This window comes from Procambarus clarkii, chromosome 14, assembly GCF_040958095.1.
Source record: "Procambarus clarkii isolate CNS0578487 chromosome 14, FALCON_Pclarkii_2.0, whole genome shotgun sequence".
Classification (NCBI taxonomy): domain Eukaryota; kingdom Metazoa; phylum Arthropoda; class Malacostraca; order Decapoda; family Cambaridae; genus Procambarus; species Procambarus clarkii.
In genome coordinates, this window is record NC_091163.1 from 44829892 (window position 1) to 44846735 (window position 16844).

Sequence of the window (16844 nt, forward strand, 5' to 3'; positions counted from 1 at the left end):
GGGGAGCCTCCGGGACTCACCCAGAAAATGGCGTTTCATTACATTCAACGCTGGTTTTCTGGGGGGAGCCCCGTCGGCTCCCCGGAGCTAACTACCCACAGACAGAAAAAGAGGGACTTACCCGGGAGGCGGTCGTCGCTCACCCCTCAATTCGAAGCCGAGACAACTGGCCGCAACCGCCGACCCAAAGCAACACAGGCCCGACGAGGCCCAGGGACATTCACAAGGTAACGAGCAGCCAGGACCCTGTTCGACCGCCAAAATCCCCGCGCCCGAATATCAGACCAAGACATATTCCCAAAGACGGCAGCAAGAGCCGCGAACTTACGAACGTCATGGGCACGGGGATAGACCGCAGGCTGGCTGGACCTAATAACCCTGCGGACGACCTGAGAGACCCGAACCCGCGAACAGGGAAGAAGGGAAACCGGATCAACCCACAGCGCGTCCCCGGACACAGAAGCTGTGGCGCACAAATAACGGCGAAGCGCCGCAACCGGACACAAAACATGATGCACCCCCGGCCTGACCAACCAAGCATCAACCACCCATGGACCCCTCCGGAACGCAGCAGTCTCATTCTTTGCCAGAAAAGAAGGAGACGGCTGCAAACGAACAAAACTATCACCACGACCAAAAGAGCAGAAACCCCTGCGCCGGAGGAGAGCATGAAGCTCCCCTACCCGACCCCCAGAGGCCAAAGCCAACAAGAAAAGGGCCTTGGAAAAACAATCCTGGACCGAAGGGGCCACAACGAAACGAGGAGATGAAAGGAAAGTGAGCACTCTGTCCAAAGACCAGGACGGCTCAGGCGACGCATGAGCAGGCCGGAGGTGAAACAATGCACGAGACAGCTTGCGAAACGGCGCAGACGTAACATCGATACCGAAAGCAAGCTGAAGCGGCTCCGCCAGCGCCGCACGATACGAAGCGACAGTGTTAGGCATAAGATGACGGTCCTGAAACAACCACGAGAGGAAGGACAAGACCACCCGAACAGACAAGGAGCTAACACGACGAAGACGCAAAAAGAAACGGAAGGACCGCCAGGAAACTTCATACTGCCGCCAAGAAGAAGCCCTCAGGTGGGACACCAACAAGGAGGCCACCTGATCACCATAGAGATGATGATAGACTCGAGTCAAAAAAATCATACGCGAAGACTCGAGGAGAAGATCGAACCAGCTACATGACGTACCGGCCTGATCTGCTGAAAGAGGCGGAGCCGCGGGAAAACCCTCGGGTTCGGACACCGAGCAACCAGCGCCTGAAACCAAGGCTGGGCCGGCCACCAAGGGGCCAGAAGGACAACTCTCCCCCGGTAAGTCTCTAAGCGAGCCAGGACCTGGAGCAACAGCCGAACCGGGGGAAAGAGGTACAGGAACCCCCACCTCGACCAGTCGAGCCGAAAGGCATCGACCCCGACGGCCTCGCAATCGGGGAAGGGCGCCGCATAAACGGGAAGACGCCGCGACCACGCCGACGCGAAGAGGTCCACCTCGGGGCGCCCGAACGTCTGGCAAAGCCAACGGAAGGACTCGTCGTCGACCGTCCACTCCGTGGAGAGGGGAACGAAGCGAGACAGGGCGTCGGCCAAGACTTTGCACACGCCCCGTACGTGAACCGCCAGGAGAGCCAAACCCCGAGAACTCAGCAGACGAGTCACCCGAAGCGACCAACCCCAAAGAGACAAGGACCGCATCGAACCCCCTCGGTTCAGGCAATGAACCACCGGAGAGCAGTCCGAATGGAGCCGAATCGTCGATCCGCGGGCCACCCGAATCCTCCCCAGAGCAAACCACACTGCCGCGAACTCCCGCACCGTACTGTGAGCTCGACTCAAGGACGGATCCCAACGCCCCTGGCCGGCCTGGTGAGCACTGGTCACAAAACCCCAGCCGAGAGACGACGCATCCGTGTACACATCGAGCGAGGGCTCGGGTAGGCGCCAAGGCACTGAACCCCGAAAAACCCGAAGAGGAAGCCGGTGACGCAGCAACCGACGCAAGTCCCCCGGGGGTCGAACTCTGCGATCGCGAGAGAGGCGGAAGGGGGAACCCCGAAGGAACCAGAACAGCCGTCGAAGCCAAACCCGACCCGGCGGGTAGACCACCATCGCGAAGTTCAGGCTCCCGCACAGCCCCTCGAGCAACCGCCGGGTGACCCGAGGGCCCTCCAGAAACAGACGAAGGCGGGACCGCAGCCGCAGGAGAGACTCCGGAGGGAGAGACAAGGAGGCGGTTCGAGAGTCCCACACGAGACCCAGCCAAGTCCGAACCTGAGAGGGAACCAGATGGGACTTCCTCCAGTTCACCAAGAACCCGAACCCGGCGAGCTGGGAAAGAACCAAATCCCTGGCTAGCAAACAAGCTGACTGGCTGGGAGCCCAAACCAGCCAGTCGTCGAGGTAGGCCAACACCCGAACACCTAGGAGACGCAAACGAGCCACCACAACCCGTGTAAGGCGTGTGAACACGCGAGGTGCCAGGTTCAACCCGAACGGGAGACAACGAAAGCGGTAACTCAGACGCCCCACTACAAAACCGAGCCAGTCCCTGAACCGCGGATGAATCGGGACATGCCAATAAGCGTCCCGGAGGTCCAGGGACACCATCCAAGCTCCCGGCTCCAAGAGGAGCCGAACCTGAGACAGCGTAGTCATCCGAAAGGAGGGGCAATGAACCCAGGGGTTCAGACGGGACAAGTCCAGAATGAACCGCAGGTCCGCGCAGTCCCGTTTCGGAACCGGAAACAGACGGGAAACCCATCTGAGGGACGACGTCGTTTCGACGACGCCCAAGCGCACCCACTCCAAGACGACTCGACAGAGCGCAGGGGAAGAAGCCTGCCCTGCCAGCCCCGACCCCCCAAGGGGGGAGGGGCCACCCAACGCCACCACAGGCCGCGAGACACGACCCGAAAGGCCCACGAATCGTGGGACCAGGCGCGAGCAAACAGCGCAAGCCGCCCCCCCATCGCCACGTCAAAGGGGCAAACCGCGAAAGGGCCGGCGACCCTTACGAGACCCAGAACCCCGCACAGCGCGAACACCGCGCCGACCAGACGAGGGAGGGTCCGCAGGAGGAGCCAACCCCAAACCTGACACCAGAGGCCTACCACGACGAGAGGAACCCTGAGCCCTGGCACGACCTTTCCGGGAAGACCCACCCCGGGACCCCCGGAAAACCAACAAGTCCGACATCGGACGACAAGCCGCCGACGCAGCCTGAATAAACTGCGCCACGGCCGACTCCCCAAACAGGAGAGGACAAAAAGGTGAAGAACGCCTAAGAGCCAGAGCCCAAGCAGATTCCACGGAGGAACCCAGCACCGCCTGCCGACACGCGAGACGGGAAGCATAGAACAGGGAAACCGCATCCCGCAAAATCGGCGTGAACAGCTTCAACAAGGCAGCCGACGAACGCGCAGCCGAGGACAAGGTGCCGGACCCCGGGACGGACCCAAGCGTCCCCACATCCTCCACGAGCCAATCCGAAGACAGCTCCAGGAGGGAAAAGAACCGCAAGGCCGAACACAAAAGGCCCCGAGCGCGCAAGTCCTCCGCCACGAGCGCCGCCGAAAGGGAGGGAACCTGCACATGGAGCTGAATAACGCCCACATCGCGGGGAAGGGCAGGGGCAAACAAGCACACATTCAGGTACTCAAGATCACCCCCCAGGAAAACCTGAAGCACCGTGGAAGCTTCCCGCCACTCCAGCGTGCGGGAACGACAGAAGGAATGCCAGGAATCCAGACCAAACAAGGGGCAGTCTGCTAGCCAGGACGACTCCGGAACCTCGTAACGGAGCCAGAAAGGGAACGAAGTCCCAAACCTGAACGTGGACGGATCCATTTCCGAGGCATAATCCGGGTCACGCAGGAGGTAAGCTGCAAAGGCCGCTCGCACCACACCAGGTTGGATGCAATAAGCCGAAAACCTCCGGAAGGACGGAACCGACGTACCCGGGGGAACACGAAACCGTACCCGGGGAGGGGCCGATACCAAATCCAACTCGTACGCAGGGGGGGGGGGGGGGGGGAAGGAAAACCCCACTCCTTGTAACAATAAGCCCCGCTCAGTGGGAAGAAAAACCCAGGCGGGGTCCAGCGGGGCCCAAGGCCCCCCAAGTCAGCCCCTCCCCAGCCTCGAGGTCCGTCACCACAGGACCCGAGGCCGAGTCCTCTCCCCAAGCCCCGACCCCACAAGACAAGGACAGAGCAGCCGGAAAAGCTGGAGGAAGGGGGGCCCACTGGTCAGACCCTGAAGCTTCGGCCGGGAGACAAGACTCGAATGCCTCTGCCGCCCCCCCGGAAGGGGCAACCCCCGAAGCTGCCCGAGTCTCGAGATCAAGTAACCCCTGCTCCGACCCCGAAACCCTCAGACGCTTCGGGGCCGGAAGCAGGGGCGGGGGACCAGAACGAACAGAAGGGGAAGGATGAGGAGGTGCAGACTGAACCAGGATCGAAGCGACCCCCACCCCCAAGTCCGGGTCTCGAAAAGCAAAGCGGGGCAGCCCCGGGGCATCCGGGGAAGCAACCAACCGAGCGCGTTGCAACAGACGAAACCTAGACTGCAACGCCCGTGCCGCCTGTACCCGAATAGAATCATCAGAGGATTGGGTAAATTGAGTCACAAGCAAGCAGCAACACTCACAGGACTCAGGGTCGAAAGTATCACCGACCCAACAGGCAGCGTGGCAGAGGCAAAAACAATGAGGGTCACCCTGAGACAAGGGGACCGAGCAACCCTCAAACTCGCACACAGCGAGTGGGGACTCCGGGGTCACATCCATCGGACCCACGCGCCCCCTAGGGGATTCCCAGGGTCCTGAGCGTTTACTTTAAGAGGACTCGCGCTCAGGTAGTCCCAGGCAGGGTGCCGCAAACCGACGCCCAAAACTACCAAGCAAACTTCTAAAGCTGAACCCCAGGGACGTGTACACTCACGGGGACCTAGCAGGGGGCGCCACCGAGGAGAACAGTGGAAGGGCAAACAAACTGAATAAAATGACAGAACCCCCCACCAGGCAAAAACAAAAAGAAAAACAAAACCCCGCAAGAGGACAGCGAACCCCAAGGAACAGAGCCGGCCGCGATGTCGGGAAATACAAGCTGAGCAGCACCCTGCGCCCCTACCAGTGCAAACTGCCTCTTACCTGCCGGTAACAAGGGAGAACAGAACACCCAAGAGCCCAACAGGCGGCCGAAAAACCGAAAGGTAAAACGGACCAGCAGAGGCAGACCCCGAGGAGCCTGTGGAAGGTGGCCCCAAGCCCCAAGGGCAGTACTTACAGGGCACCTAGGGAAGGCAGCCCTAGGCGCATGCAGCCCGAGTACTGAAGATAACTCCTGGCTCTCGCACCCACAAAACTAACACCACACGCAAAGCACAGTGCAGTAGCGACACCGGAGCCAGAGCACACGACCATCGCCTATAGCATCAGCCTCAAGAACTGAGGTGTGGGTAGCCGGCGCGGGGGGTCTGGGGCTCCCCCTTCCCCCTCCCGGGGAGGGGGGAGCTGCGCAGACAGCGGCGCGGCAGTGTGTGACGTCACACTAGTTTGCTTGTTTTCGGTTGGGGAGTTCTATCCACTAGTTCGGTTTTAGGTAGCAATTTTAACCAGAATAGGGGTTTGTTTTGGGGCGCTTACCTTTCTGGGTGCCTGTTCCGGTCGATGGCAGACATAGAATGCTTCCACTAACACGGGGGCTTCTATAGGCCATTGCTCCCCTTGCCTCTCTGAGGGGGCCCGGTTCTGGCCGTGGTCCCCGGTAGGCCTAAGAACTCCATACACATGACTGATGCCAAAGTCTGACATTAGCATATCAGCCTGGGATAGCTCCGGGGAGCCGACGGGGCTCCCCCCAGAAATGCCCTTTAACTGATCAATCAAAAATGGATCTAAATTATACAAACCACTGCTAATGTTCAAGTTACATAATTTTGTAATCTGTATTAAAGCAGATTCAGTTATGTTCCTATTGAAAGTGATTTTACAATTCGTTAATGAAGAAGCCATCTTACAATCAATTTGGTGGGAATTTTCTGACAAATGAACAAACAACGCATTAGACAATTGGCCACGTCTTACAGAGTATTTATGTTGCGACATTCTACATTTCAAATCTTAAGATGTTTGCCCAACATAGAACCTATTATAATCTTTACAAGGTATTTTATATATGATACAATTATCACTACGAGGACAGTTTCTAGCTAATAGTTTTCTAACAGTATTTTTGTAATTAAACAATACACGTATATCAAAAAATTTCAAGGCCTTGACAATATTTTCAAACCCAGAAAAATATGGTAAACACAACACATTCTTTGGGCGAATTTTCTCACTGCATATATTATTATAATATGTACGACGTGCTTTGCTACGGCAAACTTCCATAAAACTCAGTGGATAACAAAGCTTGAGACCAATAGAATCAATATTCTTAAACTCTTCATCAAAGAATTCTGGACTAACAACCCGAAGAGCTCTTGAGATACATAGAGGAAAAAATAGATTTTTTCACATTGTATCTGTCCTGAGAAATAATGAATAAGATAAATTATTCGTAGACTTCCTGTAAAAACTAAACTTTAGTGAACAATCTTCCCTATGAATAAGTATATCTAAGCATGGCAAACATTTACCAATTTCAGTCTCCATAGTAAATTTTCTAGAGGTGACTTGATCATTAAGTTTAGCTACAAATTCGTCTGTGTTTACATCTGTAGGCCATATACACAAAATATCATCAACATATCTAAACCATGGAATGATTCCAGGGGTAATTATTGAAACAAATTTTTCATCATGAGTAAATTTTCGTGATTTAAACACATAATTATTAGTAGTGTTTAGCAGTAATATTATTTACAGACTAACAAGCACCGACCAATTTACAACTGTAGAGTAACACTATGGATAATGAAATAATATATATTATATTACATTGTTATATTCTGGTGTAAAATATATACATGGCAGCTTATCCACAGCTAAGTTTTGTTACTTAGCTTAGTGTTTGACCCCATGTGTGGGACCTGAGTGATAGTGAGGAGATGGTGATGTACAAGTGATGGTGATATAGCAGTGATAGTGAGGTGAAGGTGATATACCAGTGATGGTGATATAGCAGTGATAGTGAGGTGAAGGTGATATAGCAAGTGATAGTGAGGTGATGGTGATATAGCAGGTGATGGTGATGTACAAGTGATGGTGATATAGCAGTGATAGTGAGGTGAAGGTGATATAGCAAGTGATAGTGAGGTGATGGTGATATAGCAAGTGATAGTGAGGTGAAGGTGATATAGCAAGTGATAGTGAGGTGATGGTGATATACCAGTGATGGTGATATAGCAGTGATAGTGAGGTGAAGGTGATATAGCAAGTGGTGATATATTAGTGATAGTGAGGTGATGGTGATATAGCAGTGATAGTGAGGAGATGGTGATATATTAGTGATAGTGAGGTGATGGTGATAGTAAGGTAATATATTAGTGATGTGATGGTGATATAGCAGGGATAGTGAGGTGATGGTGATATAGCAAGTGATAGTGAGGTGATGGTGATATAGCAAGGGATAGTGAGGTGATGGTGATATAGCAAGTGATAGTGAGGTGGTGATATAGCAGTGAAAGTGTGATGTGGTGATATAGCAGTGATAGTGAGGTGATGGTGATATAGAAGTGATAGTGATATAACAGTGATAGTGAGGTGATGTGATATATCAGTGATAGTGTGATGTGGTGATATAACAGTGATAGTGAGGTGATGGTTATATAGCAGTGATAGCAAGGTGAAGGAAATATAACAGTGATGGTGCAGTAGTGGTGATGTAGCAATGATAGTGATATATTAGTGAAAGTAAGGAGGAAATATATCAGTGTGAGGTGATAAAGCAGTGAAAGTGAGATGATGTTGGTGAAGCAGTGCAAGTGATAGTGAGCTGTTGGTGATATAACAGTGACAACAGCTGTCATATAGTGACACCAACAATCAGTTACTCAACATGGTCAGTACATTATCCCAGGTGTGGGACCTGAGGTGATGGTGATATAGATGTTATAGTGAGGTGATAGTGATATAGCAATGATAGGTGACAGTACTGTGAAAGAGCAAATGATGGTGATACAGCAGTGATAGTCACGTATGATAGTTAAACACCAAAGATAGTGAAGTTATGGTAATATAGTGATAAAGGTTGTACTTGAATTACATTGGCATCAAAACCCACAGTCCATAGTGATGCAGGAGAGATGGTGATGGGTTATGGTACAGTGAACTAGAGTGGCAGCACAACACCACAGTAGCGATGGTGATGGGTTATGGTACAGTGAACTAGAGTGGCAGCACAACACCACAGTAGTGATGGTACAGTTAACTAGAGTGGCAGCACAACACCACAGTAGTGATGGTGGTGGTACAGTGAACTAGAGTGGCAGCACAACACCACAGTAGTGATGGTGGTGGTACAGTGAACTAGAGTGGCAGCACAACACCACAGTAGTGATGGTGGTGGTACAGTGAACTAGAGTGGCAGCACAACACTACAGTAGTGATGGTACAGTGAACTAGAGTGGCAGCACAACACCACAGTAGTGATGGTGATGGTACAGTGAACTAGAGTGGCAGCACATCACCACAGTAGTGATGGTGATGGTACAGTGAACTAGAGTGGCAGCACAACACCACAGTAGTGATGGTACAGTGAACAAGAGTGGCAGCACAACACCACAGTAGTGATGGTACAGTGAACTAGAGTGGCAGCACAACACCACAATAGTGATGGTGATGGTACAATGAACTAGAGTGGCAGCACAACACCACAGTAGTGATGGTACAGTGAACTAGAGTGGCAGCACAACACCACAGTAGTGATGGTACAGTGAACTAGAGTGGCAGCACAACACCACAGTAGTGATGGTGATGGTACAATGAACTAGAGTGGCAGCACAACACCACAGTAGTGATTGTGGTGGTACAGTGAACTAGAGTGACAGCACAACACCACAGTAGTGATGGTACAGTGAAATAGAGTGGCAGCACAACACCACAGTAGTGATGGTGATGGTACAGTGAACTAGAGAGGCAGCACAACACCACAGTAGTGATGATGATGGTACAGTGAACTAGAGTGGCAGCACAGCACCACAGTAGTGATGGTACAGTGAAATAGAGTGGCAGCACAACACCACAGTAGTGATGGTGATGGTACAGTGAACTAGAGTGGCAGCACAACACCACAGTAGTGATGGTACAGTGAAATAGAGTGGCAGCACAACACCACAGTAGTGATGGTGATGGTACAGTGAACTAGAGTGGCAGCACAATACCACAGTAGTGATGGTGATGGTACAGTGAACTAGAGTGGCAGCACACCACCACAGTAGTGATGGTACAGTGAAATAGAGTGGCAGCACAACACCACAGAAGTGATGGTGATGGTACAGTGAACTAGAGTGGCAGCACAACACCACAGTAGTGATGGTACAGTGAAATAGTGGCAGCACAACACCACAGTAGTGATGGTGATGGTACAGTGAACTAGAGTGGCAGCACAACACCACAGTAGTGATGGTACAGTGAACTTGAGTGGCAGCACATCACCACAGTAGTGATGGTGGTGGTACAGTGAACTAGAGTGGCAGCACAACACCACAGTAGTGATGGTGATGGTACAGTGAACTAGAGTGGCAGCACAACACCACAGTAGTGATGGTACAGTGAACTAGAGTGGCAGCACATCACCACAGTAGTGATGGTACAGTGAACTAGAGTGGCAGCACAACACCACAGTAGTGATGGTGATGGTACAGTGAACTAGAGTGGCAGCACAACACCACAGTAGTAATGGTACAGTGAACTAAAGTGGCAGCACAATACCACAGTAGCGATGGTGATGGTACAGTGAACTAGTGGCAGCACAACACCACATTAGTGATGGTGGTGGTATAGTGAACTAGAGTGGCAGCACAACACCACAGTAGTGATGGTACAGTGAACTAGAGTGGCAGCACAACACCACAGTAGTGATGGTGGTGGTACAGTGAACTAGAGTGGCAGCACAACACCACAGTAGTGATGGTGGTGGTACAGTGAACTAGAGTGGCAGCACAACACCACAGTAGTGATGGTACAGTGAACTAGAGTGGCAGCACAACACCACAGTAGTGATGGTACAGTGAACTAGAGTGACAGCACAACACCACAGTAGTGGTGGTACAGTGAACTAGAGTGGCAGCACAACACCACAGAAGTGGTGGTACAGTGAACTAGAGTGGCAGCACAACACCACCGTAGTGATGGTGATGGTACAGTGAACTAGAGTGGCAGCACAACACCACAGTAGTGATGGTACAGTGAACTAGAGTGGCAGCACAACACCACAGTAGTGATGGTACAGTGAACTAGAGTGACAGCACAACACCACAGTAGTGGTGGTACAGTGAACTAGAGTGGCAGCACAACACCACAGTAGTGATGGTACAGTGAACTAGAGTGGCAGCACAACACCACAGTAGTGATGGTGATGGTACAATGAACTAGAGTGGCAGCACAACACCACAGTAGTGATTGTGGCGGTACAGTGAACTAGAGTGACAGCACAACACCACAGTAGTGATGGTACAGTGAAATAGAGTGGCAGCACAACACCACAGTAGTGATGGTGATGGTACAGTGAACTAGAGAGGCAGCACAACACCACAGTAGTGATGATGATGGTACAGTGAACTAGAGTGGCAGCACAGCACCACAGTAGTGATGGTACAGTGAAATAGAGTGGCAGCACAACACCACAGAAGTGATGGTGATGGTACAGTGAACTAGAGTGACAGCACAACACCACAGTAGTGATGGTGATGGTACAGTGAACTAGAGTGACAGCACATCACCACAGTAGTGATGGTGATGGTACAGTGAACTAGAGTGACAGCACAACACCACAGTAGTGATGGTGATGGTACAGTGAACTAGAGTGACAGCACAACACCACAGTAGTGATGGTGATGGTACAGTGAACTAGAGTGACAGCACAACACCACAATAGTGATGGTGGTGGTACAGTGAACTATAGTGGCAGCACATCACCACAGTAGTGATGGTACAGTGAACTAGAGTGGCAGCACAACACCACAGTAGTGATGGTGATGGTACAGTGAACTAGAGTGGCAGCACAACACCACAGTAGTGATGGTGGTGGTACAGTGAACTAGAGTGGCAGCACATCACCACAGTAGTGATGGTACAGTGAACTAGAGTGGCAGCACAACACCACAGTAGTGATGGTGGTGGTACAGTGAACTAGAGTGACAGCACAATGCCACAATAGTGATGGTGGTGGTACAGCGAACTATAAAGGCAGCACAACACCACAATAGTGATGGTGATGGTACAGTGAACTAGAGTGGCAGCACATCACCACAGTAGTGATGGTACAGTGAACTAGAGTGGCAGCACAACACCACAGTAGTGATGGTGATGGTACAGTGAACTAGAGTGGCAGCACACCATAGTAGTGATGGTACAGTGAACCAGAGTGGCAGCACAACACCACAGTAGTGATGGTGGTGGTACAGTGAACTAGAGTGGCAGCACAACACCACAGTAGTGATGGTACAGTGAACTAGAGTGGCAGCATAACACCACAGTAGTGATGGTGATGGTACAGTGAACTAGAGTGGCAGCACAACACCACAGTAGTGATGGTACAGTGAACTAGAGTGGCAACATAACACCACAGTAGTGATGGTGATGGTACAGTGAACTCGAGTGGCAGCACAACACCACAGTAGTGATGGTGGTGGTACAGTGAACTAGAGTGGCAGCACAACACCACAGTAGTGATGGTGATGGTACAGTGAACTAGAGTGGCAGCACAACACCACAGTAGTGATGGTGGTGGTACAGTGAACTAGAGTGGCAGCACAACTCGACAGTAATGGAGGTACAGTGAACTAGAGTGGCAGCACAACACCACAGTAGTGATTGTACAGTGAACTAGAGTGGCAGCACAACACCACAGTAGTGATGGTGATGGTACAGTGAACTAGAGTGGCAGCACAACACTACAGTAGTGATGCTGGAGGTACAGTGAACTAGAGTGGCAGCACAACACCACAGTAGTGATGGTGATGGTACAGTGAACTAGAGTGGCAGCACAACACTACAGTAGTGATGCTGGAGGTACAGTGAACTAGAGTGGCAGCACAACACTACAGTAGTGATGGTACAGTGAACTTGAGTGGCAGCACAACACCACAGTAGTGATGGTGGTGGTACAGTGAACTAGAGTGGCAGCACAACTCGACAGTAATGGAGGTACAGTGAACTAGAGTGGCAGCACAACACCACAGTAGTGATGGTGATGGTACAGTGAACTAGAGTGGCAGCACAACACCACAGTAGTGATGGTGGTGGTACAGTGAACTAGAGTGGCAGCACATCACCACAGTAGTGATGGTACAGTGAACTAGAGTGGCAGCACAACACCACAGTAGTGATGGTGGTGGTACAGTGAACTAGAGTGACAGCACAATGCCACAATAGTGATGGTGGTGGTACAGTGAACTATAAAGGCAGCACAACACCACAATAGTGATGGTGATGGTACAGTGAACTAGAGTGGCAGCACATCACCACAGTAGTGATGGTACAGTGAACTAGAGTGGCAGCACAACACCACAGTAGTGATGGTGATGGTACAGTGAACTAGAGTGGCAGCACAACACCACAGTAGTGATGGTGGTGGTACAGTGAACTAGAGTGGCAGCACAATACCACAGTAGTGATGGTGATGGTACAGTGAACTAGAGTGGCAGCACAATACCACAGTAGTGATGGTGATGGTACAGTGAACTAGAGTGGCAGCACAACACCACAGTAGTGATGGTGATGGTACAGTGAACCAGAGTGGCAGCACAACACCACAGTAGTGATGGTGATGGTACAGTGAACTAGAGTGGCAGCACACCATAGTAGTGATGGTACAGTGAACCAGAGTGGCAGCACAACACCACAGTAGTGATGGTGGTGGTACAGTGAACTAGAGTGGCAGCACAACACCACAGTAGTGATGGTACAGTGAACTAGAGTGGCAGCATAACACCACAGTAGTGATGGTGATGGTACAGTGAACTAGAGTGGCAGCACAACACCACAGTAGTGATGGTACAGTGAACTAGAGTGGCAACATAACACCACAGTAGTGATGGTGATGGTACAGTGAACTCGAGTGGCAGCACAACACCACAGTAGTGATGGTGGTGGTACAGTGAACTAGAGTGGCAGCACAACACCACAGTAGTGATGGTGATGGTACAGTGAACTAGAGTGGCAGCACAACACCACAGTAGTGATGGTGGTGGTACAGTGAACTAGAGTGGCAGCACAACTCGACAGTAATGGAGGTACAGTGAACTAGAGTGGCAGCACAACACCACAGTAGTGATTGTACAGTGAACTAGAGTGGCAGCACAACACCACAGTAGTGATGGTGATGGTACAGTGAACTAGAGTGGCAGCACAACACTACAGTAGTGATGCTGGAGGTACAGTGAACTAGAGTGGCAGCACAACACCACAGTAGTGATGGTGATGGTACAGTGAACTAGAGTGGCAGCACAACACTACAGTAGTGATGCTGGAGGTACAGTGAACTAGAGTGGCAGCACAACACTACAGTAGTGATGGTACAGTGAACTTGAGTGGCAGCACAACACCACAGTAGTGATGGTGATGGTACAGTGAACTAGAGTGGCAGCACAACACCACAGTAGTGATGGTGGTGGTACAGTGAACTAGAGTGGCAGCACAACACCACAGTAGTGATGGTGATGGTACAGTGAACTAGAGTGGCAGCACAACACCACAGTCCACCACAGTCACCTCCGTAATGTCACTGTGGTTGACTGCTGCCCTCACCACATCCAGGCCGCTCACCACATCACCGAAGACACATGACCACTGGCGACCATCCTGGCGGTCCCTGGTGGTGATGGTGAACTGGGCACTCTTGGGACCCTCCAGCGGCCACCAGGACCCCACAGCTCCTGCCTGGCCTGACTGCCGGTACTGCCCCTGGAGGTCAGGCAACAGTGGGGCTCCTCCCTTACCATCATTACTCTCGTAGTCTCCGCCCAGCACACACTCCCCCGGCTGACCCTTGTACCCCACCCCCAACAGTTTAGTGTTGCGGAAGGTGTGGCCCCGCTGGCCCGTACACAACAACACAAACTGTCTGGCCAGCGGTGTGTCAGGGGTCAGCCGGATGGTGACCCGCCCTCTTGTTGACCCCGCCCACCCGAGGTCAAGGAACGCCAGGGTGCAGGAGGGGTCCAGCACGCCCACAACATCACTCTCCTGCACAAGATGATATAAATCATGCTGGTAACTGTATAACAAAATGTTATCATATTAGTTATCACAACTCAGTAAGTCAGTAATGTCAGTAAGATTAGTGGGTGTAATAAAGTAACCTGGAGGGTGTGGGCGTGGGCGGGCGTGGGCTGACGTAGGAGTGGGTGGAGGTACAGCTGTCCGTCTTGTAGAGTTATCCTGGCGGAGCGGCGGCCATCTTGGTCTTCCTGGACGGCCACCACCCGGCCAGCCTCCACCAGGCTCTTGACGGCCACCACCCGGCCAGCCTCCACCAGGCTCTTGACGGCCACCACCCGGCCAGCCTCCACCAGGCTCTTGACGGCCACCACCCGGCCAGCCTCCACCAGGCTCTTGACGGGCTCCCTCATCCTGCGGAGGTCCTCAACCTGTGGACAGTGTCAGCCCCATTAACACCTGTGATCAGTGTCAGTTCCATTATCACCTGTGGACAGTGTCAACCCCATTATCCCCTGTGGACAGTGTCTACCCCATTATCACCTGTGGACAGTGTCAGTTCCATTATCACCTGTGATCAGTGTCGACTCTTTTATCACCTGTGATCAGTGTCAGACCCATTATCATCAGTGGACAGTGTCAGACCCATTATTACCTGTGATGAGTGTCAGCCCCATTATCACCAGTGGACAGTGTCAGACCCATTATCACCTGTAGTCAGTGTCAGCCCCATTATCACCTGTGGTCAGTGTCAGCCCCATTATCACCTGTGGTCAGTGTCAGCCCCATTATCACCAGTGGACAGTGTCAGCCCCATTATTACCTGTGATTAGTGTCGACTTCATTATCACCTGTGGTCAGTGTCAGCCCCATTATCACCTATGGACAGTGTCAGCCCCATTATCACCTGTGGTCAGTGTCAGCACCATTATCACCTGTAGACAGTGTCAACCCCATTATCACCTGTTATCAGTGTCAGCCCCATTATCACCTATGGACAGTGTCAGCACCATTATCACCTGTGGTCAGTGTTAGGTCCATTCTCACCTATAGTCAGTGTCAGCTCCATTATCAACTGTGGTCAGTGTCAGCCCCATTATCACCTGTGGTCAGTGTCAGCTCCATTATCACCTGTTGTCAGTGTCAGCCGCATTATCACCTGTGGTCAGTGTCAGCCGCATTATCACCTGTGGTCAGTGTCAGACCCATTATCACCTGTAGACAGTGTCAGACCCATTATCACCTGTGGTCAGTGTCAGCCCTATTATCACCTGCGGACAGTGTCAGCCCTATTATCACCTGTGGTCAGTGTCAGCCCCATTATCACCTGCTGAGTGTCAGCCTCATTATCACCTGTGGTCAGTGTCAGCCCCATTATTACCTGTGGTCAGTGTCAGCCCCATTATCACCTGTGGTCAGTGTCAGCTCAATTATCACCTGTGGACAGTGTTTGCCCAATTATCACCTGTGGTCAGTGTCAGCCCTATTATCACCTGTGGTCAGTAGCCCCATTATCACCTGTGGTCAGTGACAGCCCCATTATCACATGTGGACAGTGTCAGCCCCATTACCACCTGTGGTCAGTGTCAGCACCATTATCACCTGTGGACAGTGTCATCTCAATTATCACCTGTGGACAGTGTCAGCACCATTATCACATGTGGACAGTGTCAGCCCCATTATCACATATGGACAGTGTCAGCACCATTATCACATATGGACAGTGTCAGCCCCATTACCACCTGTGGTCAGTGTCAGCCCCATTATCACCTGTGGACAGTGTCAGCACCATTATCACATGTGTACAGTGTCAGCCCCATTACCACCTGTGGTCAGTGTCAGCCCCATTATCACCTGTGGACAGTGTCAGCTCCATTATCACCTGTGGACAGTGTCAGCCCCATTATCACCTGTGGACAGTGTCAGCACCATTATCACCTGTGGACAGTGTCAGCACCATTATCACATGTGGACAGTGTCAGCCCCATTATCACATGTGTACAGTGTCAGCCCCATTACCACATATGGACAGTGTCAGCACCATTATCACATATGGACAGCGTCAGCACCATTATCACCTGTGGACAGTGTCAGCCCCATTACCACCTGTGGACAGTGTCAGCACCATTATCACCTGTGGACAGTGTCAGCACCATTATCACATATGGACAGTGTCAGCACCATTATCACCTGTGGACAGTGTCAGCCCCATTACCACCTGTGGACAGTGTCAGCACCATTATCACCTGTGGACAGTGTCAGCACCATTATCACATGTAGACAGTGTCAGCACCATTATCACCTGTGGACAGTGTCAGCACCATTATCACCTGTGGACAGTGTCAGCACCATTATCACATGTGGACAGTGTCAGCACCATTATCACCTGTGGACAGTGTCAGCACCATTATCACCTGTGGACAGTGTCAGCACCATTATCACCTGTGAACAGTGTCAGCACCATTATCACCTGTGGACAGTGTCAGGCTCATTATCAATTGTGGTCAGTGT

The 16844-nt window shown here is 51.7% G+C and overlaps 2 protein-coding genes across 2 annotated transcripts in view; both read right to left on the bottom strand.

Annotated features, from left to right (window-relative positions):
• The window catches only part of LOC123748120 (uncharacterized), a 252555-nt gene that overhangs the window by 107514 nt on the left and 128197 nt on the right, over positions 1-16844 (bottom strand). The window lies entirely within an intron of this gene.
• Positions 6786-16844, bottom strand: part of LOC138364625 (uncharacterized) — a 29197-nt gene continuing 19138 nt past the window's right edge. The window contains exons 2-3 of the mRNA XM_069324574.1: positions 14477-14764; positions 6786-14360 (exon numbers count right to left, since the gene is read on the bottom strand). Coding sequence (XP_069180675.1) covers positions 13848-14360; positions 14477-14764 — 801 coding nt within the window. The 3' untranslated portion in view covers positions 6786-13847. The remainder of the gene's footprint in view (positions 14361-14476; positions 14765-16844) is intronic.